Below are 24,930 nucleotides of genomic sequence, written 5' to 3'. Positions count from 1 at the left end.
AAGTGCTTTCCTCATTTTCCAAGACAAACCTAAATGATAGGTTCAACAAAGATTACTCTTTTTAATAAGCGAATGGATGAGATTAGTCTTCCCTAAACTAGGAAGAATATATGAAATTTCTATTAACACTTAATTAATTACTTTTTATTTTGATCTTCTATCATTTATAAAAAAAAAATATTAAAAATTTTTGACAAAAACTAAAAAAAAATTATTGAATAAAAGAATTAATGATTCCTTCAAGACAACAAATTTTAAAGTATATTAATATATCCATAATTATAATTGGAATATTTTTAGTATTTCATGGAATTACAAATGCGTTATTTTCTAAGCATCCTGAAAATGAATTGTCAAGTAAATCTGTAACACATAGTTCATTAATAACAGGAATAATTGTTATTAGTTATTCAATATATTGTTTTAAACAATATATAAATTATAACAAAAAAGAAATGTATTTATTAATAATTTCTATTGGTTGTTTAATTATTATGTATTGTATTTTATCAATATTTACTAATTCAATAACAACATATTCAATTAATTCAATAATAAAAAAAGAACAACTTATTGGTGTTGAAAATGAAGTTTGTGTTATTTTATTTCTTTTTAAGAAAATTAATTATTTAATAGTTTAATTGTTGTGGATGGAAAGAACCAAGAAATTATTGTTCTTCGAAGATATTACCAACATGTTATCATGTATTAATTACACCACATAATACTTATAAAACTATTACTTCTTTAATTACTTTATTAGAAATTATTCATATAGTAATATTATTAATTGGTACTTGTATTTCTTATAAACCAACAAAAAGAAAAGAAGATTTTTATTCAATGTACACAAATATTGGTGAAAAATGATTAATTCTAAAATTTTCAATTTTATTTAAACCTTTTTAACTGAATGATCTAAAAATCATTCTTAATTAAATATCATTTAGTTGATGAACTTTTAATTTTTAATGTATTTAAACCTAATTGATACCACCAAACATTAAAGTGTTGTGATTCAACAAATTTTTTCATAAATAATGCACCAACAGTATTAAATTTTTGAGGAAATTGTTTAATAAAATTGTCCAATGAACATTCTTTCATTTCTGTGCAAAAATTAACAACACTATTTTCTAATCTTCTATATAAGCACTCATTCATAATTTTCATCACTTCACTTGAAAATTCAATAACTCTTTCTGCTGGCATCATTTCAATAAATTTTTCTCTATCATACATTGTTGGTCGTTTGGGAACATATTTATTTATACAATCAGTAAGTTTTTTTAATAACTCACTTCTCCAAGGAAGTGTAAAGCCATTTGGTTGTAATGATATAAAAGAACGACTTATTTTTGACATAAAAAATGAAAAATATGATTGATCAAGTTCTTGAACATATGCATTAACTCTGCATTGATAAGGTGGATATTTTCCAGAACATAAAATAGGTACTGGTGTTTCATAAAACTCAAATAATTCATCAGGAATATATGGAATAAAAATACCTGGCCATGTAAATGGATAAAATAATGCTAGAAATCCAAAAATACATGACGTTGCAGTAGATATATTTTCTGATATAAGAATAACACCCATCCCACATAACATTACACTTAATATATTTAATATTTCCTCTACTGACATTGTACAAAATAGTCGTATTAATGAGTAATCCCCAACCAATGACATAGATTGTGATAATGGAGTTGATGGTAAAGGAGGTGATGATCTAGCAAAAGTATATTTATTATTTTCTATTGTAAAAGATAATGGATTTGATTGTTTTTGTGGAATACGAAAGATCAAATGAATAAATGCTTCAAGTGATGGTTTAATTGGATTTAAACAAACATTAGGAGAAAGTAATGTTAAACGCAGAACAACACTATAAAAATATTCTAATTTATTTCGATAACTATGTTCTGCAATATAATGCAATAAAGGAAATAAAGCCAAAAAATATGGATATGTAGTTGTGAAACAATACGTTCTTTGTGTATAATATTTGACACTAAATAATTGTGTTGTAAGTCCTGTTGGATTTATTAAGTCTGAAGTAATATTTAAAAATTCATTTTGTTGTATGCATACACATAATACACTCTCTATTTCACCAGGAAGAATAGTAATATATCGAATTGGTTGTTCTTTAAAAACATCATTATTTGTAAGTGGAATAATTGTAGGATTTCTTGGGACAATAAATTGTTCAGCCTTAAGAGGAAATTTATAAGACTCTGGATATTTATATAATTCTTGAATTTGAGGAGTTGGTGTATTTGGTGATGTACTTGGAGAAACTCCAAATATTGCGAATGAGTTTATAAGATTTGGAGTTTCTTGTGTTAATGCTTTGATTAGTGGTGATGTGATATAACCTTCGCTCATTTCAATTATTTTAAGTTCATTTGTTTCTCTTTCTAGATTACTTTTTTTTTCTTCATTCAAATAAATTGTGTTATATTGTAAATAAAAGTTAACTATTTGTTTTATATTACAAAAAGTCAAATTATTTTGTTTTAGCTTGTTTCAAATATAAAGTAATATTCCAAGGTTCACCATCAACAGAAGGATCAATATATTTATTTGGATTTATAGGAACATTTTCTTCTTCCATTTTTTCTAATTGAGTAAGTGCTTGTTGTTTTTTAGTTTCAAGAAGAGAGTGATGGTTTTCAGTATAACTCATATAAAAATGAGAAAAAAGATAATATTTTTAATAAGAATTTAATAATAAAAAAATAATAAAATAGATAAAAAGTAAATTGAAGCCATTTATTTTTCTCAATCAAAAAGTTGTTTGACACATTGTACAAATTGTCTTAAAGATTCTTCAAAACGTTCTTGAGTGACATCGTTATAAATTGGATCAATTGAATTTTTTAGAGTAGAAGAATAATTCAAGAAAGATTGTTGGTTTATAGGTGATTTAATTTTTTTTGTTAACGCAAGCACTAAAGTATCAAAAGAATTAGGTCTTAATAAGAAGATTAATTGAATAGGTCTAGATAATGCCCAGATATCAAAGTCATTTAAAATATTATCGAAAGAAATCCAAAGAATTGGTTCAAAACTATTTGAACAAAATTGAACAAGTTTATCTATTCCAAAACTTCTTCTTTTAATAGAAGAGTAAATAGAGTCTAATAATCCATTAAGAAAATGAGAACAATTTAAAATTATATCTCCATTTTTCATTTTCATTCCATTAATAACTAATTGAAGAATATTAAGTAATTCTTTTTCAGTAAATATTAATACATTTGAATTACAAATTAATGATAAACTATCTATAAATGAATAAACACCTTTAACTATTTTTGGATACTCTTCTAATGCATTAAATGGTATTCTTAAAGCAGTGTCAAGAACAACATTTAATGTTTCTACAACACTATTATCTTGATATATTTGAAATATTGCAAAGTTAACCAAATTACATTTAAAACATTCTGACATAGCTCTTAAACAAAGACAAATTGGTTTAAAACATTCTAAATAAGGATTTTGATATGTTTTATTTGAATTTTGAATAAATGAAGCACATAAAGATGCAGTAGCTATTGTTATTCCTTTAAATATTCTCATACAATTAGGTGATTCTATTGGGAAATTTTCTTGAAAATTTTTACTTGAAGCAATATCACCAAGTAAACGTAATAATGGAATAAGAAGAATTGGTGTTCTTTGTAATACAGAAATTAATGGAGTTATTAAAGGAAAAATATGAACAATAAGAAAATCATATAAACACATAGGAACAGTTTCACATTCTTTTGATGTTATTATAACAGAACGTAAATCAGTAAATAATGTAAATATAATAGAAGTATCAAAATTTGAATTTGGTTGTTTAATATATAATTGAATTTGTTCAATGATTGGTATAAATTGTTTTAAGAATAAAGGTAAATAAAGTGATAATCTACAATTAAATAAAATTGTTCCTAATGTTCTATATAATTCAAAATGTATTTTTTTTAATTGTTTTGGTGTTCCTTTAAAATTAGATAACAATGAAATATGGTTTTGACTTACCATATTTCTTACCATTTCAAATTTAAATAATTGATAATTAAATAATGATGATGAACTAATAACTGTAAATAATTCTAAACATTTAGTAATAATAACTACTGAATGTCTCCATTCATTTAGTATTGTTGAAACCATTTCAAGATAAAACTTTAAGAAATCTTCTGTTGTTGCAATTCTTTCTACTTCCATTTGACTTAAACTACTAACAGAATTTTTTGCAATTAATGTAGTTCTAAATACTGTCATAAAATTAATACATGCCTTTTGTAACCTAAAGTCTCCACTTGATTCCATATCTTTAATATCTTTAATATATCCAGCTTGTTGAACATAATGATTATATTGAATAACAAATGGAAAAATTATATTAGATATAGATGTGTCTAATGTTATAGATAATGTATCTGTTGCCATTATTAATTTAGCTTTTAATACTCCAACAACCATTTCAATAATAAAAGCAAGTTGACTTGAAATAATATTCTTTTTTAAATTACCTTGTTCTGTTAATGGTGTAGAACATAATGATGCAAATTCTTGAATTGTTTTATTAAATATTGACTTAATATATCTATAAAATGATTCATAAGAATATCTTGCAATTGGTCCATATGTTTCATAAATTAATTGAATTTGTTCTTCACTTAGAAGAGGATCTTCACTTGGGTCATGAATAAAATAATATTCTTCTTTTGCTATCATTGATTGAATAAAAACTTGACATATTTCATTAATTATTATATTCCATTGTTGTGCTTTTTCTGGATATCTAAACATTGATAAAGTATATTTCATCCAAAAACTTAACATATTAGAAATACATACCATATTATTACTTTGAAATACTTTAATAGTAAATCTACTAACTGACTTTAACCATTCAGTAGTTGTCGTTGATCCTGTAAGTTGAGTTGTTCTAAATTTCATTAAAAAGCGACATGTAAGTACAAAATTTTCATTTGTATATAGTCCTATTTCTTTATCAATTACTGATTGAATAAATAATGATAATAATTCAACTGCCCTTTGTTTACTCATTGCATTAGGAACACTTATTTGTCTTAATGAAGCAAGAACAAATAATAATTCCATTACTGCAGATGAAGTTATTGTAGAAGCAAAAACACTATATATTTCAATTAATTTTTGATAAAATTCTTCGTCCTGAACAATAACATAAATTTTTTCAGGTAAATGAATCCAATTAACATATTCTTCATCATAATGCCAAGAATGACATAGTCCAATTCCTGAATTTAATGAATTTAATATAGTTTTAATTAAATCTTCATTACTAGGAATAAGTTGAATAGATTTTATAAGAGAAATTAATAACTTCATTAATTCAAATATAACCGTTGTTTTAATTGTTGATATTTGATTTTTCTCTAAATTCATTTTTGAAAAATTACTTTGTGCTCCATCTAATACACAAAATATTAAATGAACTGCAATATTTATTAATATTGGTTTTAATGAATTAACTAATGCTCTAATAGTTGTTAAAAATATTTCTGAGTTATCTGGGGTTTTCCATGAATAAACTACAGTAATAGAAAACAAATTATAACACGACCTTGCAATAAATCCTTGAGTTGTACTTTTTTGAATTACTTTTAAAAGAGTTGTTTGTATATCATTTGAACAAGATAAAAAAGTTGATGGACTTAATTTAAATGAATTGAGTATTAAAGATATGATGTATTGTTGTGCATAAACATTATCCGTTTGAAGTAATAAAGAAAGATAATCTGAAAGATCTTCTTTTTTTTCTAATGAAATAGGTAATATCCCTATAAGCTCTTTCCTTCTTTGATTATTAGGAGTTGTGTATAATTCTTCACAAAATGTTATGAATTGTTGTGGGTTTATCAAACTCATTTTGTATTTAATTCTTTTTTTTTCTCTTTTTTTATTTTTTACATAACAAAATTTTATTAAAACACAAATGAAAACTAAATAAAATTTAGAATAAAATAACAAATAAATCATGTTAAGAAGAATCGTAGCTGAAGATAAAAACATTATCACTATTGATGGAACAGACTATGACCTCACTTATATCCTTCCTAACCTTATTGCTATGGGAATACCTACTACAGGTATTACTCAACAATGGAGAAATTCTAAAAATGAAATTGCAGAGTATTTAAATCAACATCATCCACATCATTATATGATTTGGAATTTAACAGAAAAATCATATTCTTCACTTGAATTTGAAAATAGAGTTCAACACGTCGGATTTTTGGATCATCATCCTCCTCGTTTCAATCACTTACTTAAAGTAGTTGGTGAAATTGTAAAGTTTTTACAAAGTGATCCAAACAATGTTGCTTGTGTTCATTGTAAAGCAGGAAGGGGAAGAACTGGATTAGTTTGTTCATGCGTATTAATGGGACTTGGGATTTGTTCAAATGCAAAAGAAGCTATGGAATTTTTTGCAAAAAGAAGATCAAAAATTAATAAAGGATCAACATCTCCTCCCCAAGTTAGATATTGTTATGCTTTTGATTATTATATGAAAGTATTTAATAATACAATTCCATATACTCCAATACCTAATTATAAAGTTCAATTAAAAAGTGTTACTTTTAGTGGATTTAAACATTGTATAGTTCCACGTGATTTTAATGATGTTGCACATCCAGTTCTTTATTTTACACCATTGTCTCATTCAGAACCAAAACCACAACTTAGTAAATATCCACAAAAATGGGTTCAAACTGGAGATGGATCTTTTGTTATTTCATTCACAGATAGACTAATAGTTAATGACCAAATGGTTATTTTAACTGTAGAAGTTAAAGATAAAACAGTGGTAGTAGGAAAAATATTACTTCCTGCTTTTTTTATTGATGCAAATTATATTTATTCAATGGGAATTGATAAACTTCAAGACCCAACTGAAGGGGTTAATAGAAACCAAATGGGACTTCCATCAAATTTTATGATGAAATTCTTTTTTAAACCTGCAGAAAAAGTAAGTGATGAAATTGAAGAATTACATTCTAAAATTATTGAACAAGTTCATTTGTCTCCTTTAGATGTTATGGAAAAAGATGTTCCACCTCCTTTACCTGAAAAACGTCTTTCACAAAGTGAAGTTATGTTATCTTCTCTTCAAACTAAGAAGAAAGTACCACCTCCCCTACCAAAACAAAGTCATCCAAAACTAACACAACAAATTCCAAATGAAAAATTTGTTTCTTTTAAACCAAAATCATTTCAAACAACTGAAGACTCAACAACTATTTCTTTTAAAAATAGTTCATTTACGAATGAAAATTCATTATTATAAATGTTATTTTTTTTTACTTTTTAATATTTTTATTATGTAAATTAAAGCAACAAAATTTAATTGAGATTCAATTAACTAAAGAGAATAATTTAGTGATTAGCAACTTTAAGGATCCATTTGTCAAGGAAGGGAATTCCAAGGAATACACCTGATTTGGCTTTGATAAATGCAAGAACAACAAGAACAATTATTACTAAAATTGCAATAACAAACATAATCCAGAAACAAACAACGAAGAAAACTCCAGCCCAATAGAAAATAAGGAAGAAAAGAGTAATCATAAAAATAATACCATTAACAATGAAAGATTGAAGAGCAACAGCACGAACATAAACATTTTGCTTTTCAAGGAAGAAAATAATAATTCCTCCAATCCATCCAAAAACAGTAGCTAAAATTGAAAGTATTGGAACACTACAAGATAATGTGGTTGTTTGGTAATCGGAATTGGTATCATTATTTTGAGAATAATCATTAAATGGATCAGACATTGAGTAAAAGAAATGTAATAACTTTAAATTCAGTTCAAGTTCCTTTTAGGGCAAAAAGAAATCTCCTTTTATCAAGATTGAATGACTAAAAATGAAATGTAGATTTTTAATATTTCTTGACTTTTCCAAATGACATTTTCAGGGTTTTTTTTTATCAAAAAAAAAAAATATAAATTATGCATTGTTATATAAAACTAAAATAAAAAGTGTGGAATATGTTTATTTAAAATTCAAATATGAATGAAAAATCCAAAACTGAAAAATAGGAATGAAAGAACTAAATATTCAATATCATGGGGAACATGTTCTTAAGCAAATTATCTGCATTTCCAATTACACAAAAAATTGCAGTAATTTTAATATTTTTAGTATTGATGTTACAATTTGGAATAATGTTATATTTTAGATTTGCACCATTTATCAAAGAGAATGAAATAGTATCGACGTTTGAAAAGTCTGTAGGAAATGTAACAGATGTTGCATCTACATACTTAAATGATGAAATGAAAATAACAATTCCATCTAAAGCAAGAATTCCACATGGAAATCCACGTTATTATCAAATGGAGAGAGGGACTTGTTGGGATTTTGCATTAATTGGATTTTTAGAAGATAGTTATAGACAAAATGGTATTGCTAAAGGATTTTTAGAAGAAAATGAATATGTTAGATTTTCTACACAAGTATTAGGTATTAGAATGGTAGAACATTGTAAAGAACATCCAGACGTATGTAATACACCAGGAGATTCATTATTACTTAATTCAACATCAGGAGGAGAAATAAATTGGTTTTATTCATTCCCAGGATTATATAATCAAATTTTACCAGATTCTGTTTGTCCTTATACTCCAACTGATGAAGATGAATTTGTTTGTGATAAAATGGAAGAAGCTACAAAAACAAATCCAATTAAATTTAATGTAACAAAAATGAATATTGCTACTACTGTTGAAGATGTTAAAAAATTATTTATTCAAAAAGGAAAAAGAGCATTAGCATGGACATCATTAATTCATGATGATTTTGAATATTTCCCATGTACTGAATATGCTGATCTTTGTAATTCTGGATTATATGAAATAATTAAATGTCCAATTAAATATGGTAATGATAATTGTGTTAAAATTACATTACCAATGTATACTCCTGATGCAGAATTTGATAGACATGAAGAAATGCAAATGGCAGGTGGACATGGAATGGTTATGGTTGGATATAATGATGAATTTGTTACAAAAGCTGGATTTAAAGGAGGATTTATTTTAAAGAATTCATGGAATGATACAATTTATGGTAATTATCCAGGAGCAACTGGTAGAAATGCACGTGGAAGTCATTCAATTGAATATTTTATGGGAGAAATATCATATGAAGAAGAATTATTAATTTGTCCTAATGCACAAGATCCATTAAATTGGGATACATGTTATGGTAATTGTTATGAAAATAATACAGAAAATGAATTTTGGATGTCAAATTATAATAGACCATATGAATTTAAATGTGTTAATGAAAAGATTTGTTCAACTGATCCAGTTTATAGATATTTCATGAAATCATTACTTCCATCTCAAAAACAACCAAATGGAAGATATTTTGATATTTGTATGATTCGAGTTAATTCTCTTGATAATTCACATATTGATTTATGTTATAATGCTCTTCCAACTCAAGTTATTGCATTATATTATACTCCAACTGATTCACAATTACAAAAATTAACACCACCACATAAAGATTATTGTGGATATTATTTCTTCCCTTATGATATCGTTGAACAACAACAATCCTATTTTGGTGGGTTTAATTGCATTTATTATGATATTGATTGGGATGATTCTAGTTATCTTAAAAATATGGTTGATGGTTTTGATTATCAATACGTTAATAAATCAACTGGAACACAGAATTTTGATGAAGTACATTTTGTTGCTTCAGCACCATTTATTAATCAACGCTATTAAGTCATTGTCACTTTTTTTTATTTTGGTTATATTATATTTTCTACATCAATTCAGTTAATAATAACTCAATTACAAGAAGACAAAGATAATAAAAGGAAAGTATATTTCATTAATTTAATTCCTTTAAATGACTTTCAGCATTAATTTTATCTATACAAATAATAAAGTCTTCACGAAGATCATTTGGATAATTATTAAATTGAACATTATCAATTTGTAAATCTAATGAAATTATTCTTTTGTTAATTCTATCTATTTTATATATTAAACACCATTCAAAATTAAATCCATTTTCTTCATATGATGTTTCTCCTTTAGTATGTTTAATATTAATTTCTTGTGATTCAATTATAACTTCAATATTCCATCCAGTATACCCATCATGGTATTGATGTTTTCTTCTAAATGGAAGTAAATATTCTACTGCAGCAGCAAACAATGCTTGTGTAAATGTTTTCATAACTGATATAGTTAAACAATCTTCAGGAAACACTATTGGTAATAACTTTTTAAAACAACTACTAACATCTCCTTCTGTTTTAGTTCTGATATAATTAAATAAATCTTCAAAAGTATGTTCAAAATATTCTTTCATATCATTACCATCAAATAGTTCAATCATTTTACTAACAACTTCTCTAACAGTAAGTTCTGCAGAATACTTTTCTTTTTCATATTTATTAAATATTTCTGCTCCACTTAAAATAATTTTATCAGATTTTTTAATAATTATTTTTGTTGCTAAACGAGGCACGTCAATACCAATTGATGTTTTTATAATTGGCTTTGCATGTAACGTATTAATTTTTTGGCACATCTCATTGAAGGTTAATTCAGGACGAAGTGATGTATTTGACTCTACTTTCCCATATTCTCTGAGTTTTTGTTTTGGTTTATTTATACATGTAACAATTAATACAGTCCCAAATATTACAACTATAATCATTCCAGTTGTGATCAAAAGAAGTATTTCCTCCATTTAATTTTAATCTTCGTATTTCATCAGATTTTTCATTTTTTTTTTTTAAGATTTTTTTATTAAAGAAAATTAAATATAAAATGTAATATATAACATTATATTAATAAAAAAAGTTATTTCTTCTAAGTAATAAAAGAACTTAAAATTTGTATATTTAAATACTCGCAATGGAACACCATAGTCCAATTCAGCAAGCATTAAATGTTGCTCCGGGGAAAGTTGTTGAGAGTTTTTCAATTTGGGGATTACCATCAAAATTTCGAGTAACAAAACCATTTAATTTTTTCCGTAAAGTACAAACATTTCCGTCACAATTATTATTTAAATATCCACAAGAAGCTACAATAAATGAAAAAATTCAAGAATTTATTATTCCTAAAGGAATTGAATTAAAAATTGCTGAAAATATTGAAACTATTTTAAATTCTCCTTTAGGTATTCACATTACTTTTATTCCAGGAGATGATCCATTATTTTGTATTTGTATTACTCGTAGAGAATTGCTTCAATTTCCTAGTGATTTAGTAGAAGAAACAAATATGTCAAGTATTTATTCAAGTCAGCCATTAGAAACTAATAGAGTTTATTGTATTATGACACATTGTCCAGATATATCAGTATTATCCCCAATTATTAAAGACCTTTTTGCCTTAGACTTTAGTCTTAAAGACCAATGGCTAAAACAATTCTATTTGAAAACTGTACCTTTAATTCCAACTTTTAAATATCAATCATCTTCTGAAAGGTTACTTCCAATATTAAAATCATTCAATAATTTGGTAGCTACTAAACCACCAATTGAATTAATTGCAGATCATGCTATTATTCGTTTATTTGCAGTAACAAAAATAACAGGAATTCTCTCAATGATATCTAGTTTACTATTAAATGTATCAGTATTTCTTATTGGAAAGAATGTCTCATTAGTAACAGATTGTGTATTAGCATTACTTCCATTAATTCAACCATTTCAATGGGAAGGGGTTGTACTTCCTTATATTCCATCTCATCTTTATGAATTTTTAGAGTCTCCTATTCCAAGTATTTATGGAACAGAACTTCCAACAGAAAAAGTAAATGTTTCAGCATTTGTTGCACCAGTAGAACCATTAGGAATAATGGATAGTATTGATAGAATTTTTGTAAACAATGAAAAGATGCCATTACCAATTCCATATTTTGAAGAAGTATATCTTGACTTAAAAAGAATAGCTAATAAATATTTAAGTCATGTACTTATATTAACTACTTATGAAGAACGTATTAATGAAATTGTTAAAACTAATAAATCAAGTGAATTTGCACAAGAAGTATTAAAATCTTTAAAAGAACATTTCTTTAATAAAATTATTGGAAGAATAACAATTTATTGTAAACAAAATGGTCCTATTGAATTAAAACATTTCCAAGAAACATTCCCATTATCAATAAATGATAATACAAAACAATGGTATTCAGAATTTATTGTTTCTCAACATTTCTCATCATGGTGGTTAAAAAATGATATGAGTAATTTACACAAATAATATTTTAATTAACAAACACAATCAAAAATATTCAATTGAAATGATTTCTTTTTTTGTTTGATCTTTCTTTCATTTTAATTTGAAAGTTCTATTATTAAAGAACAACATTCTTCAGTTTGATTTGTATCAAGTAATGAAGTTAGAAAATTTAATACCTTTAACTTAAATTCATTCTTAAATGGTTTAATATGGTTATAGATCGTTAGAAATTGAATTAATTGTTGATGGAGTTGTGGAATAGAACTAAATCTTGTGAAAAGACAGTCTATCCAATCTAAGTCATCAATAAGATGTATAGCAGATGTTTGAATAGCCAAAATAAAGAAATGAATAATTTCTTTTTGTATAGAGAAATCATTATTATCATTAATTTCAAATATTGTATTTAATAATATAATATTATTATTTAATGATGGTGATGACAATAATAAAGAATAAAATTTAATTAACTGAATTGTAGGAATATTATTCTTTTGAATTGTTATAAAAAATGAATCTATATCAATATTTTTTATCCATTTATCTTCTATTTTAATATTATACTGATTAAATAAATATATTATTTGATTTACTTGATACCCTTGTATTAGAGACTTAATTAATATTTCACAACAACTTTCTTCTTCTGTTTTAAATTCTTTTTTAATTTCCTCTTTTAATTTTACTATTGAATTAAAATATTTAATGATACAATCAACAATTACATATAATGTATCATTATTTAAATATCTAATTATATTTTCTGCAATGTGCTGTCTTGGATTTTCAGTTTTGGCAACAATACATAACCAAACTATATTGTCTGAGTCATTCTTATTAATAATATTTGTGAGTAATGAATAATCATCTTGATTCATATAAGCAAACAAAACCTTATATGCTGCATTTAGAGTATTTGGTTCTTTAATATTCCTCATTTCAATAATATCAGAAATATATCTAATAATATTTAATGATCTAAATGCAAAGTATAATGTGTTATCTGTTGAGCAATTTGTCATAATGTTAAATATCTTTTCATAACATCTCATTGAAATAAATGTATTTTCAAGTAACATAATAATATTATGTAATGCATTACTCATTTTAATATAACTAATTCCTCTATAATCACTGGAAACAAATTCAAAATAAGTTAATATAAAAGAAATCATTGTAATATTATAACTATCACTAAGAAATGATGATATTTGGTTCAAAACATTTGAAGATAATAATTTCATTACACATTCATTTAATTTTGTTTGATCTATTGTTTTCTTTCCTGATAAATAACCTGCCATAATTTTGGTGAAAATTCCAACAACAAATGTTTTAGTTTGTTCACTTCTTGGAAGTACTTTAATTAAGTCATCAATATGAATTAATGCATCTTCCCCTGTTGTAAATATGTTATAATAAACTGATAAAACATAGTCACTAGGTTGAGTAGTATAAATGAATTTACCAACTAAAGGTTCTAATGAATCTGGGTAAGAGATTTGAATATGATAAGATAAAAAGTTATTAAGAATTTCAACTGAATCAATGTATTGAGGATTAATGAAATTAGAGATAAATGGTATGATTATATCTGGATTTGTTTTTGTATATCTTGTAACTAAACGAATAATTCTTAAAAAAGAGATAATGATTTCTGGCTGAGTTTGTTCATTTATAAGAGGAAGAAATTCTTCATAAAAAGAAGAATTAATAAAACTTTGAGCAGTTTCTCTATCCTTTATTAATAATTCAATTACTTGAAGAACTTCATTAGGCAATGAAATAAAATATGAAAGAACCACTTTAAAAATTCCCATTGAAACGAGTTGATGAATGATATGAATTGATGTTAATGACTCTTTGAACTTTAGTATTTTTGGTTTTAAGTCATATCCTTGAATGTCTTGAATTTCTTTAAATAAAATTAATGCCTGTTGATGATTATCCATTGAAGTGTATTTATTTAAAGTTCTTTGTTAAAAAAAATTATCTTTTATTGTCTTTTCTTTATTATTAATATAGATTTGAAATTAACATATCAGAAACACATACAAACATTAATATAAAATCAATTAATGAATTATCAATTAAAATTTGATGATGATGTAATTGAATATAAAATGTATTAATTAATAATACAAGGAATGAAGTAAAATAATATGAAAGAATAATAATAAAAGAAAATGATATAAATGATGTTATTAATTATAAAGGAAATTAGATAGAATAATATAATAATAATGAAATATTCGTTCATAAAATAAGAAATAAATAAATAAATAAAGAAAGAAGAAGTTCATTAAAATCAAAGAAGAAATTAAAAAGAAGAAATAAACAGAAAGAAGAAAGAAAAAACAATCAAAACAAATAAAAAAAAAGAAGAATGATTTATTCATAAAACAAGAAGAAAAACTAAATAATAAATAAAACATTGAAATACTCTTTTTAATAATGTATGAAGTGAATAATATTCATTAAGTAATGAATAATTAACGATTTTATTAACATTTAATTATCTATTTTAATTAATTAGAAAAAAAAAATAATAAAATATTATAAGAGAATAATAAAAAAAGAAAGAAAATAACACAGACTTCCTTTATTAAAAATAAATACACAATTTATTATAATGTATTTACTATTATTATTTATTATATTAAATTTAATTAGAATCTACTTCCCCTTATTGTATTTATTTTTTCTTTCTATTTAAAATGAATTAGAAACAGTCAATTAAATGATACCTTCAAACATTGACGAATATGGAACTGATGGTTCTTCATTTGGAATTGGGAACACAAAAGGGTTTCCTTTAAATCCATAAGCATTTTTATTAAAATTTTTACCAAACATCATTTTCTTTTCTTCTTCAGGAGAAATACTTTCTTTAGTTTGTTCAGAAATTGGAACTCCTTTAGTTGGTTCGTTTTCTTCTTTTTTAATTGTCTTATTTTGACCAAGCTTAGATTCAAGCTCTTGTTTCTTTTTAGTAAGTTCTCTTTTCTTTATTTCTAATTCTTTAATGTCTTTTTGAAGCTGTTCAATTTGACTCATCTTTTCTTGAATTTCATTATTACATTGTCCTTCTTCCTCCTTAATTTCTTCTAATTTCTTATTAATTTCTTCAAAACCAATTTCTGGATTTTTTTGTTCTTCTTCTTTGTCTTTTGTTGTTTCTGTTTCAAATGAAAAGACATTAGAATTACTTGATTTAACAACTGAAGTCGGAATATTATTAACTGTGACAGGAGTATCAAATGAAAATATGTCAAAATTAATTCCAGAAGATACTTTTTCTTCTTGTTTTGTATTAGGAATAGGCTCAAGTGGTTGAGTTTTTTGACTAGTAATTGGATTGGGGACTGTTTGTTCTTGATTACTACTGTTCTTTTCTATTGTATCAAAATTAAATCCATCACCAAAACTAAATGGTTCTTCTGTTTTTTTACTTTTTACAATAGAAGTTGGTATTTTATTTTCAATTGGTTGGTCAAATGAAAATGTGTTAAATATTTCTTGGTTAGTATTAGAATCTTCTTTTTTTATTCCATCATTATCATTACTTTCAGGTTCATCTTTACCTTCTTCCAAATGTTCTGTGGGACGAGGTTCTTCTTTGATCTCTTTCTGACTTTTTTTATTTTTCTTTTCTTCCTTCTTTTTACGTTCTTCTTCTTTTTTCTCTTCTTTTTTCTTTTTTTCCTCTTCCTTTCTTAGTTCTTCAGCCTTTTTCTTTTCTTCCTTCTTTTTACGTTCTTCTTCTTTCAATGCTTCTTTTTTCTTTTTTTCTTCTTCTTTTTTCAATTCTTCAGCTTTTTTCTTTTCCTCTTTAATTTCTTTAGAAGATTTTGGGGTTTTCATTTCTTCTTTTTTTTCTTCGCCGTTTTGAGTTGTTGATGCTTCTGAATGCAGATTAATACTTTCTTTATGTTCTATCACATTTTCTGTAGAAATAACTTTTTGTGGAAGTGGAGGGACAGCTTTTGTTGGTATTTTTGGTAATTCTTTTTGTGGTAATGAATTATGTTCTGTAGGTTTTTCAACAGCAGGAGAGCCAACTGTTGGGGTAATAATTGGTATGGAATGTTGAGGTGGATGGTATTCAAAAGTATTAACATATGTATTAAAATAAGAAGGAACCTTTTTTGGAATTGCAAAACCAGCTTTTTGATTTTTTAATAATGCCAAAGCTAAAAGAAATTCATTTCTATTAAGTTCATTAGGATTTGTTTTTGCTGTAATTTTCATAATATCATCAATTGTTAATATACCACTATATTGAACTAAAACTTTTTCAGCAAAAATGTCTTTAGTCATTGTGACATGATCGGTATTAATTAGTGAAGTGAATAAATTATCGGCTTGTTTAATTTGGTCTTCTTTTAAGAAGAAAGGAATATCAATTATAGGTGAGTTGTAAGGTGGTGGTTTAGTAAATAATTCATTTGAAATTGGTTGGTTTTGTTGTGCGTAATAAATCAGTACCAGTGCCTTAGCAAATTCAGAGAGATACATAGGTTTTTTGGGAGGAACTGATAAGCTCCAGATTTTTGATAAAACATTCATGGGTAACTTGGTATATTGAAAGAAAAATAAAGCATCAGATCCTCCAATCATCCCATCTCCATCAACATCAGCAAAATGGAATAAGGTATCTACAGGAATTTCAGGTGAAAATTTACTATTAATTGACATTACTTGAACTGAAATTTTTTGATTTTGTTTTTAGTTTCTTTTTTTTTTTGGTTCTTTTCCAATTCAAAATAAACAATAAATTTAGTTGCATTGTTATTGAGTAATATCTTGTATGTTGTAATAAAAAACAAATAATATATAGAAATTCAACAATATATAAAAGAATGAATATCAATAACAATAAATTAAGTAAAATTAATGATAATTATAAAAGAAATACAAATGAAAAGAGATTAGAAAGAGAAAGATACAAAGAAAAACATTGAAATATAATTATGAAAATGATTATACTAATAACAAATAGAAATGATTAACAACAACTAATATACCAGAAAGAATAAAAAGAATAAAAAGAGAGAATAATCTGAAATAGATAAAAATGAAGAATGTAAAAGCAATGATATAATATTCAACAAGAAGTATATTCAAAAAGAAAAGAATAAATTAAAATAATTGAAGATAGAAACTTAAAACAATTAAACAAAAAATTAAAGATATAAAAGTACAAGAATGATAAATAACAAAGAAAACTTATTTTTCTAAAGTAAAAATTGAGGTTAAAATTATTTGTTATTTGGGTGAAGGTTTTTTAGGTTTTTTTCTATTATATTACTTATTTGGTAATTCACTTTTAAGTCGAGCATGCTTGAAATAGTTTTATTTCAATAGAAATAAGACATTTTGAAGAAACTGATTCTCTCACTTCTTAACATGATGAAAACCTAAAGATGAGTTTATCACATTTGATTTATTTGGTAATTCACCTTTTTGTTATATTTTTTTTCTGTTATTGAACTTTATTAATGAAATTTGAATAAAACTCAATGTGTTGTTGTATTGAAATAACTGGACAAAGAAAAAATTAATAACATTAAAGAGCTTAAAAAGTAGTAATGTTAAGAGAAAAAAAAAAGGGGAATAAAAAACTTAAAAATTTGAGATAAAGAAAGATGGATATTGAGATGATGGGATATGGCTCAAATGAAAGTAATGAGCCATTTGACATTGATAAGGTGCTTGAAAAGCTATGGAACGGGGAGCCAATTACTGAATTGAATGTTGAAGATTTATGTGATAAATGTAGAGAAATAGTATGTCAAGAAGGTAATATTATCAGTCTTGAAACACCAATTACAGTTTGTGGAGATATTCATGGACAATTTTGGGATTTATTACAACTTTTTGAAGTTGCAGGTAAACCACCATCAACCAAATATATATTTTTAGGTGATTATGTTGATAGAGGGTTTAATTCTGTTGAAACGTTTTTATTATTGGTTGCTTTAAAAGTGAAATACCCGGATAAAATATACTTAATTCGAGGTAATCATGAGAGTAGGGCAATTACTCAAATATATGGGTTTTATGATGAATGCCAAAGAAAATATGGAACTTCAAATGTTTGGAAGAATTGTACGGATTTATTTGATTTTCTCACACTAGGTGCATTGATTAATAACAGAATATTTTGTACTCATGGAGGACTTTCTCCTATGTGTCAGAATTTAGATGACATTCGTAAAATTGATAGAAAAGTTGAGGTACCTCATGAAGGTGTTATGTGTGATTTGTTATGGTCTGATCCAGACGAAAGTGGAATTAGATGGGAAGAGTCTCCTCGTGGAGCTGGTCATCTTTTTGGAGAAAAACCATTACTTGAATTTAATGATAAAAATGGACTAGATTTTGTATGTCGGGCTCATCAATTAATTCAGGATGGATATAAATGGATGTTTAATGAAAAAATTGTTACTGTATGGTCAGCTCCAAATTATTGTTATCGTTGTGGAAATGATGCATGTGTTATGAACTTAAGATCAGTTACTGACCGTGGTTTTACTTTTTTCAAAGAATGCCCTCCAGACCAACATAAGTTAACTGCAAAAGTAGTTGTACCAGAATTCTTTTTGTGAACTTGATGTTTTAAATTGAATGAATTTTTTACTTTTTTTATGAACAAATTTAATTCAAGAACAAAAGACTTAATTTAAAGGTAGACACTTGACAACAACTCTTCAATTGAAGAATATCTGGTATAGAATATAGAGTACTGAGCTTCTTCAATTTTTTCATCTAGTCTTTTGTGTCTGATTTTGTCACAGTATTTCTTTTTGGTTTCATGTTCTATTATTTCTTCCATTGTTGGGTAATAATACACAGAATGACTTAATGGTGGAGTTCCAATAATATCATCTTCATTGAATTTAATGCCTTCATTATTTTTGTTATTACTATAACTTAGAATAAATTCTTTGAGAGTATCTCTTAATTGAGAGTCATCACAACATAATGACCCATTAGAAAATGTAAACTTCACTAATGGAGTTTCCACAGAAATACTGTTCATTAAAATTGATATCTTTTTTTTTGTGTAACTATTTTCCTAAATATGATTATCCTTTCTTTTCATTGTTTCTTATGAATTATATCAGATTCGAAGATGGCACGTCAGAGACACCACATGAAACCCTAAAATAATCCCATGCTTCGAATCTCCCAGTTATCGTCTGGTCATGACGTGCCTTTGGTGAGATAATATCTATTCAACACTAACTGTTTATTATTATTAATATTTATTAGAAGTGATTATTATAAAAGATTATTATTCATTAACGTGTATTGTTATTCATTGAGGTGCATTGTTATTCATTAACGTGTATTGTTATTCATTATTAATTATAAGGATTATTATTTACTAAGGAGGTATTATGTATTAAGAATTATCATTTATTAAAGAAGACGCATATATAATTGATATTGTTGCACAAAAATTAAACATAAGGATATTATCAAGGAATAGGGTTTCTTTAAGGGGTGTCGAAGGTAAAAGGAGATGAGCTATAACAGTAAGTTATGGATATACTCTCCTTAAAACAACAATATAGAGAATGAGAAATATTATATTACTCATTAAAATCAAAATAAAAGTCAGGCAGCAACTTAATTGAGGAACCATTTAAGTCGAGCATGCTTGCAAAAACTTTATTTCAATAGAAATAAAGCGTGTTGAAGAAACTGATTCGCTCACTTCTCAACATGATGGAAAACCTAAAAAATAAGGTTAATCAAAAATGATTTTTTTTTTTTTTTTTTTTTTTTTTTTTTTTTTTTTTGTTTCTTATGAATTATATCCAAATTAGAAGACAAATAAAAAAGAATTAAAACAAAAATATTAAAAGTTATTCATTAGTAAAAATGAACTAAAAAATAAGAAGATAAATAATAATGCATAAAGGACAGTCTAACTCAAGTGATACTGAAAGTGTTGTTAGTATAGAAGATACTGAAATTGATGAAATTATTCAAGAAATGTTTCCTTTAGAATATTTAGTAAAACAACGAGTTCGTGTTGATGGAACTTTTTTTAAAGTAAAATATAAGAATACAATACTTTCATTAAAACAAGAAATATTAAAATTTAAAGAACAACATCCAATAGATTTACATCCAATAACTCATTTTTCTTTTTCATTGGCTAAGTCATTTCTTTATGATCAGTTTGAGTATTATTCTTCAACACCTAATCAAGAAACTGATATTAATGAAATATTAAAAGAAACAAGAGAGTCATTAGTGTCATATTATCGTTCAATGAATTTAATCTTTTCAACTATTCAACGACAATCTCCAAGCAATTTAGGAACATTTAGAGTAATTATTTGTACTTCTGTTGGTGGAATTAAACGATATCTTCAAAGTGTACATTCTTTATTTCGAAGTAGCTCTAAACCAGTTACTGTAGAATATGGAGATGAAGTTCATCCAGGTGATATTATTTTATTTGGAGATGAACTAACAGAAAATGGAACAACTTCATTATTAGTATTTGCATGGGGATGTTTTGAAAAACAAACAGAATTAAGTTATACTGTAAAAGTTTTTAGTCCAATAAATGAGTTTAAAGTTACTGGGATTCCACAACCTCGTAGGTTGTTTATATTTGAGAAATTAACTTTTTCTTGTTGTGATAGTATGAAGGTAGCAAAGTATTTTTTTGCACATATCACTGCTGAGTTAATGAAAATAGATTCAGGGTCATTAACACTAACTAGTTTTATTGAAGAACCTCAATTTTGTACTAGATGTAAAAATATCTCAAACCTTCCAAGAAGTAGTTGTGTTATGTGTCATGGATGTAATAGGTATTATCATGAAAAATGTCTTTTGGCTTTTGTATCGACTAATGAAGCTTATTGTTGTAAGGATTGTAGAAACAACTCTTTTATTTATTGTTATTTATCAAATCTACTTTACCCATTTAGAAAAATGAATCGTTGTTTATTTTGTTCTCAACCTTTTATTTCTGAAAAAGAACTTGAACTTCGAGGAGTTCTTTCATTCACATGTTCAAAATGTATATCACAATTCCAAAATTCTATTTCTTCTTTATATCTCAGAAAATGTTATTCTGCAACAAATAGAAAAATGGTAGAGTTGTATCACAAAAATAAACAATTACAAAATAGTCCAGTCTTATTATTAACTTATATGTTTGTATTAATGAGTGATATTGTAAGTGTTTCAGAATAATAAATAAATTTAAATTCTTAATTTTAATTAAAAATTATTTATTTTTTTTATACCTATATCTAAGAAGAAAAAGCTTTAGGTAACATAAAAGAAACTAACTGTTTAGGTTTTACAGTTGGTTGATTTGCTCCTTTATTAACTTCTTTAAATGAAGAAAAAAGTGAAAGGTCTACAAGAAGAGGAGAAGAAGATTGGTAATATATGGCATAAAAACGATCACACCTATTCTTTATCTTTTTGTCTTGGACTTTCTTGTAATTACTCCGTCGTTTGTTAAATTCATTCATCTTAGTATATTCACCTTTGTATGTTTTAGTCAGAAACACTTTTTGATCTCTCAGTTTTTGGTTTAAATATCTTCTGCTTTGAGTTTTGTCAATCATTTTTGGTTTTTTTGGATTTTATTAACTTTTTTCTTAATTTATTTGAGTTTAACTCTTTTATATAAATGACTTTTCGTTTCTATAATTTATGTGGAATCTTCTTTTTCTTTTAGTAACTTTTTTTTGCCATTTAAAATTCAACAATTTTAGCTACCAATAATCCTGAACTAGTAATTTTTCTTGGAGATTATATCCAACTTGCTCATGAAGATATTTTGCTTTTCATCAAATCATTTGAGTTTATTGCACACAAATTTAAATGTATTGGAATTATCGGAAATCATGACATTAAACTTCGACCACCAAATGACATTATCAAAGCATTACAATCTATTGGTATTTCAATATTATTAAATGAGGAATATGTGTTTGACTGTTTCCATTTCTTTGGAATTGATTATTACACAAACAACTCCCATTTACTTCTACCACAAAATCAACAGATTGTTTTATTGTCACACACTCCATCAGTGTTAAACGACACAATCTTTTCAGAATCAAATGAAAATAATCAACAAAATATTCATATCAGTGCAATATTTTGTGGACATACTCATGGTGGGCAAGTCAATATTCCATTTATTGGTTCTCCATTATTGCTTTTCAAGGCATGGATGTTGAGGTGGTGGAAAATTATGTATTTGCGATTATTGGATTTACAAAAATGGAAAGTTATTTATGGATTATATCATTTACAATACAACAAATCTTCAATTCCAGTTTATGTGACATCTGGAATAGGAAGTCATTATGGATTTAGAGTGAATTGTCCACCTGAGGTTGTTGTTGTTGATTTAATTCCATAGTAATATTTTTGAATGTTTTGTTTATTTAAAAACCATAAAATCAATAAAAATAGTATTATTTACAGTCTTCAGTTATTTTTGATTGGATATAATAATCAATTAGAAATTCAACTACTTCACAATATGATTTACATTGTGTATCTCTTCTAATCTTTTTCAATTCTTCTAATGATTCTAACGAAATCCTGATTTTAGGAAACTTCTTATCCATTATTTGTGATTTAACTAAATTCTTTTTCACATCTTTTGTCTTGGTTTTTTCATTGATTGGTTCTTGAATGAATATATTTCCATCAAATATAACAGAGACAGGTTCAAAGCATGTTAGGTTCATGTTTATAATAATAAGATTGTGGTTAGTCAAAAGTATCAAAACAAGTGGTTTTGAATAACCACACTCACCTCTTTTTCAATTCCATTCTTATAAATAGTTCATATCGTTGAGAGTTTAACTATTTTTTTCATATTTCCCCCAAAAGTCTCGGGATAATTTGTATCCAAAAGGAAAAACGAAGGTGGTGTAGAGTATTAAATTTGCTTTATTCTTACTTTTTATTTTTTTAAAATAACCATAAGATATGTTATTATTAACAAAAATTGTTTCATAGAATATAATATTCATAACAAAAAAATAATAAGAATAATGAATGTCTTTCGTTATTACAAATAATAACCAATTATGCTTTATTGTAATTTCCATAGACAATCTTCTTTATTTATCTGTCATGTAATTAGAATTTAAATTGTATTTTTTTGTTGTTTTGTATTTCTCTTTCAAATTTGTTTGGTATGGCACTTTTTAATGATAGACAATATTCGGCAACGAAAAAAAAGCAAATAATTGAAAAAGAAGAGAATGAATGATATAAAAGAATAAAAAGAAAGTAAGAAGTAGAATATGATGAAGAAAGAATAAAAGTAGAAAGGAGTGAATATAAAAATAAAGAAGATAAAGTGTAATAAAACATAAGAGATGATAAAAGAAGAAAAGAAAGAAAAAAAATAAAAGATGCAAATTTTATTGAAACAAATAAAAAAAGCGCAAAATTTAATGATGCAAAATTTAATGATGCAAAATATTTAGAAACATTTTTATTGATGCAAAATATTTTGAAATAAAAATAAATCATCATTTGATATTATTATTATTTTATTTGATAATAAATTATATTATATATTAAATACATCATATTTCTTTATTATTTATCTTTCTTTTTATTATTTCATATATTAAATTATTATTCATTCATTTATTATTTATATTTCATTTATTAAATAAAATGAAAATGAAATTGTAAAATATCAATCAATTAAATATTCATGAATAATAATTTATTAATATTTAATAATTGAAATAATAAATAATAATGTAACAATAATGATATATTCATTTTATTCTTTATTTGATTTGTTCAATATTAGATTATTCTATTTCATTATCATTTCATTATCTTCATTATTTTATTTCATTATTTCATATTCATTTATTATTTTTTAAAATCAAATAAACAATAATATTGATATTCATTCATCATATTCATTTAATATAATAAACATACACAACATTTCAGAATAAAGAATGAATAATTAAGAATGAAAATATTGAATTATTCAATATTTTGTTCAACATAAAATCAATAAAACATATAATTTGATAATAAATGAATGAAATATTAAAGAAATATACAATACTCAAGAATTAATAAAAAAGAAATAAAAAGAATAAATGAATATAAAATTGATAAATAATAGAAGAAAGAAATAGAAACACAACGAAAAACAAATAATATAAAAAGAATATAAATATATAAAAGAATAAAAAGAAAGTGTGAAGAAAGAATATAAAAGTAATAAATCACAAAGAGATGATAAAATAAGAAAAGAAGAAATAAAAAGTGTTTATTGTAAAAATTAGAAATATGAAATAAAAGTGTCTAATATAATTATGTAAAATGATTAATATTATTTTATTGATGAAAAATATTTTATTCTTTCTATGTTTATTATTTATATGTATAATTTCATCATGATGTTTATTATATATTCAATCATATGTGTTATGTTATTATAACATATAATAAGTGATAAAATATAAATGAAAATGATATGAATATATGATATAGAATATAAAACAAAAGAATAATAAGAATAAATGATAAATAAAACGAGAAATGATAATCAATGATATAATAATAAAATCAAAGTATAAAATATAAAATTAATATT

The 24,930-nt window shown here is 24.9% G+C and overlaps 14 protein-coding genes across 14 annotated transcripts, besides 4 other annotated features; 6 read left to right on the top strand and 8 right to left on the bottom strand.

Moving 5' to 3' along the window:
- Nucleotides 1–148: a repeat region.
- An 82-nt stretch (nt 149–230) lies between these two features.
- On the top strand, nt 231–870 carry EHI_010390 (uncharacterized protein; the record flags this gene model as incomplete). The annotated part of the gene is made up of 2 exons (XM_649742.2): nt 231–590; nt 637–870. 2 exons carry the CDS (start codon nt 231–233, stop codon nt 868–870), a joined length of 594 nt encoding a protein of 197 aa, XP_654834.2.
- Nucleotides 871–942: 72 nt separating this feature from the next.
- Nucleotides 943–2,394, bottom strand: EHI_010380 (uncharacterized protein; the record flags this gene model as incomplete). Its single annotated transcript, XM_649741.1, has 1 exon — nt 943–2,394. The coding sequence occupies one exon, from the start codon at nt 2,392–2,394 to the stop codon at nt 943–945; it is 1,452 nt and encodes a 483-aa protein (XP_654833.1).
- A 396-nt stretch (nt 2,395–2,790) lies between these two features.
- On the bottom strand, nt 2,791–5,925 carry EHI_010370 (Ran binding protein, putative; the record flags this gene model as incomplete). The annotated part of the gene is made up of 1 exon (XM_649740.1): nt 2,791–5,925. The coding sequence occupies one exon, from the start codon at nt 5,923–5,925 to the stop codon at nt 2,791–2,793; it is 3,135 nt and encodes a 1,044-aa protein (XP_654832.1).
- Nucleotides 5,926–6,034: 109 nt separating this feature from the next.
- Nucleotides 6,035–7,345, top strand: EHI_010360 (phosphatidylinositol-3,4,5-trisphosphate 3-phosphatase, putative; the record flags this gene model as incomplete). Its single annotated transcript, XM_649739.1, has 1 exon — nt 6,035–7,345. The coding sequence occupies one exon, from the start codon at nt 6,035–6,037 to the stop codon at nt 7,343–7,345; it is 1,311 nt and encodes a 436-aa protein (XP_654831.1).
- Nucleotides 7,346–7,403: 58 nt separating this feature from the next.
- EHI_010350 (uncharacterized protein) lies at nt 7,404–7,836 on the bottom strand (the record flags this gene model as incomplete). Its single annotated transcript, XM_649738.2, has 1 exon — nt 7,404–7,836. The coding sequence occupies one exon, from the start codon at nt 7,834–7,836 to the stop codon at nt 7,435–7,437; it is 402 nt and encodes a 133-aa protein (XP_654830.1). The 3' UTR covers nt 7,404–7,434.
- Nucleotides 7,837–8,138: 302 nt separating this feature from the next.
- Nucleotides 8,139–9,803, top strand: EHI_010340 (uncharacterized protein; the record flags this gene model as incomplete). The annotated part of the gene is made up of 1 exon (XM_649708.2): nt 8,139–9,803. One exon carries the CDS (start codon nt 8,139–8,141, stop codon nt 9,801–9,803), a length of 1,665 nt encoding a protein of 554 aa, XP_654800.2.
- A 109-nt stretch (nt 9,804–9,912) lies between these two features.
- EHI_010330 (uncharacterized protein) lies at nt 9,913–10,749 on the bottom strand (the record flags this gene model as incomplete). Its single annotated transcript, XM_649736.2, has 1 exon — nt 9,913–10,749. The coding sequence occupies one exon, from the start codon at nt 10,747–10,749 to the stop codon at nt 9,913–9,915; it is 837 nt and encodes a 278-aa protein (XP_654828.2).
- A 200-nt stretch (nt 10,750–10,949) lies between these two features.
- Nucleotides 10,950–12,308, top strand: EHI_010320 (uncharacterized protein; the record flags this gene model as incomplete). Its single annotated transcript, XM_649735.1, has 1 exon — nt 10,950–12,308. The coding sequence occupies one exon, from the start codon at nt 10,950–10,952 to the stop codon at nt 12,306–12,308; it is 1,359 nt and encodes a 452-aa protein (XP_654827.1).
- Nucleotides 12,309–12,382: 74 nt separating this feature from the next.
- On the bottom strand, nt 12,383–14,239 carry EHI_010310 (uncharacterized protein; the record flags this gene model as incomplete). Its single annotated transcript, XM_649734.1, has 1 exon — nt 12,383–14,239. The coding sequence occupies one exon, from the start codon at nt 14,237–14,239 to the stop codon at nt 12,383–12,385; it is 1,857 nt and encodes a 618-aa protein (XP_654826.1).
- Nucleotides 14,240–15,023: 784 nt separating this feature from the next.
- EHI_010300 (uncharacterized protein) lies at nt 15,024–16,985 on the bottom strand (the record flags this gene model as incomplete). The annotated part of the gene is made up of 1 exon (XM_649733.1): nt 15,024–16,985. One exon carries the CDS (start codon nt 16,983–16,985, stop codon nt 15,024–15,026), a length of 1,962 nt encoding a protein of 653 aa, XP_654825.1.
- Nucleotides 16,986–17,615: 630 nt separating this feature from the next.
- Nucleotides 17,616–17,739: a repeat region.
- Nucleotides 17,623–17,758: a repeat region.
- Nucleotides 17,759–17,935: 177 nt separating this feature from the next.
- On the top strand, nt 17,936–18,898 carry EHI_010290 (protein phosphatase, putative; the record flags this gene model as incomplete). Its single annotated transcript, XM_649732.1, has 1 exon — nt 17,936–18,898. One exon carries the CDS (start codon nt 17,936–17,938, stop codon nt 18,896–18,898), a length of 963 nt encoding a protein of 320 aa, XP_654824.1.
- Nucleotides 18,899–18,972: 74 nt separating this feature from the next.
- EHI_010280 (uncharacterized protein) lies at nt 18,973–19,332 on the bottom strand (the record flags this gene model as incomplete). The annotated part of the gene is made up of 1 exon (XM_001913566.1): nt 18,973–19,332. The coding sequence occupies one exon, from the start codon at nt 19,330–19,332 to the stop codon at nt 18,973–18,975; it is 360 nt and encodes a 119-aa protein (XP_001913601.1).
- An 83-nt stretch (nt 19,333–19,415) lies between these two features.
- Nucleotides 19,416–20,081: a repeat region.
- A 129-nt stretch (nt 20,082–20,210) lies between these two features.
- Nucleotides 20,211–21,515, top strand: EHI_010270 (uncharacterized protein; the record flags this gene model as incomplete). Its single annotated transcript, XM_649731.1, has 1 exon — nt 20,211–21,515. The coding sequence occupies one exon, from the start codon at nt 20,211–20,213 to the stop codon at nt 21,513–21,515; it is 1,305 nt and encodes a 434-aa protein (XP_654823.1).
- Nucleotides 21,516–21,574: 59 nt separating this feature from the next.
- EHI_010260 (uncharacterized protein) lies at nt 21,575–21,898 on the bottom strand (the record flags this gene model as incomplete). The annotated part of the gene is made up of 1 exon (XM_001913565.1): nt 21,575–21,898. One exon carries the CDS (start codon nt 21,896–21,898, stop codon nt 21,575–21,577), a length of 324 nt encoding a protein of 107 aa, XP_001913600.1.
- Nucleotides 21,899–24,930: the final 3,032 nt, after the last annotated feature.

The sequence above is a fragment of the Entamoeba histolytica genome, genomic scaffold (genome assembly GCF_000208925.1).
Source record: "Entamoeba histolytica HM-1:IMSS scf_1104750516399 genomic scaffold, whole genome shotgun sequence".
Taxonomy (NCBI): domain Eukaryota; phylum Evosea; order Mastigamoebida; family Endamoebidae; genus Entamoeba; species Entamoeba histolytica.
The sequence above is the reverse complement of the archived record's forward strand: the minus strand, read 5'-3'. Positions and strand labels throughout refer to the sequence as shown.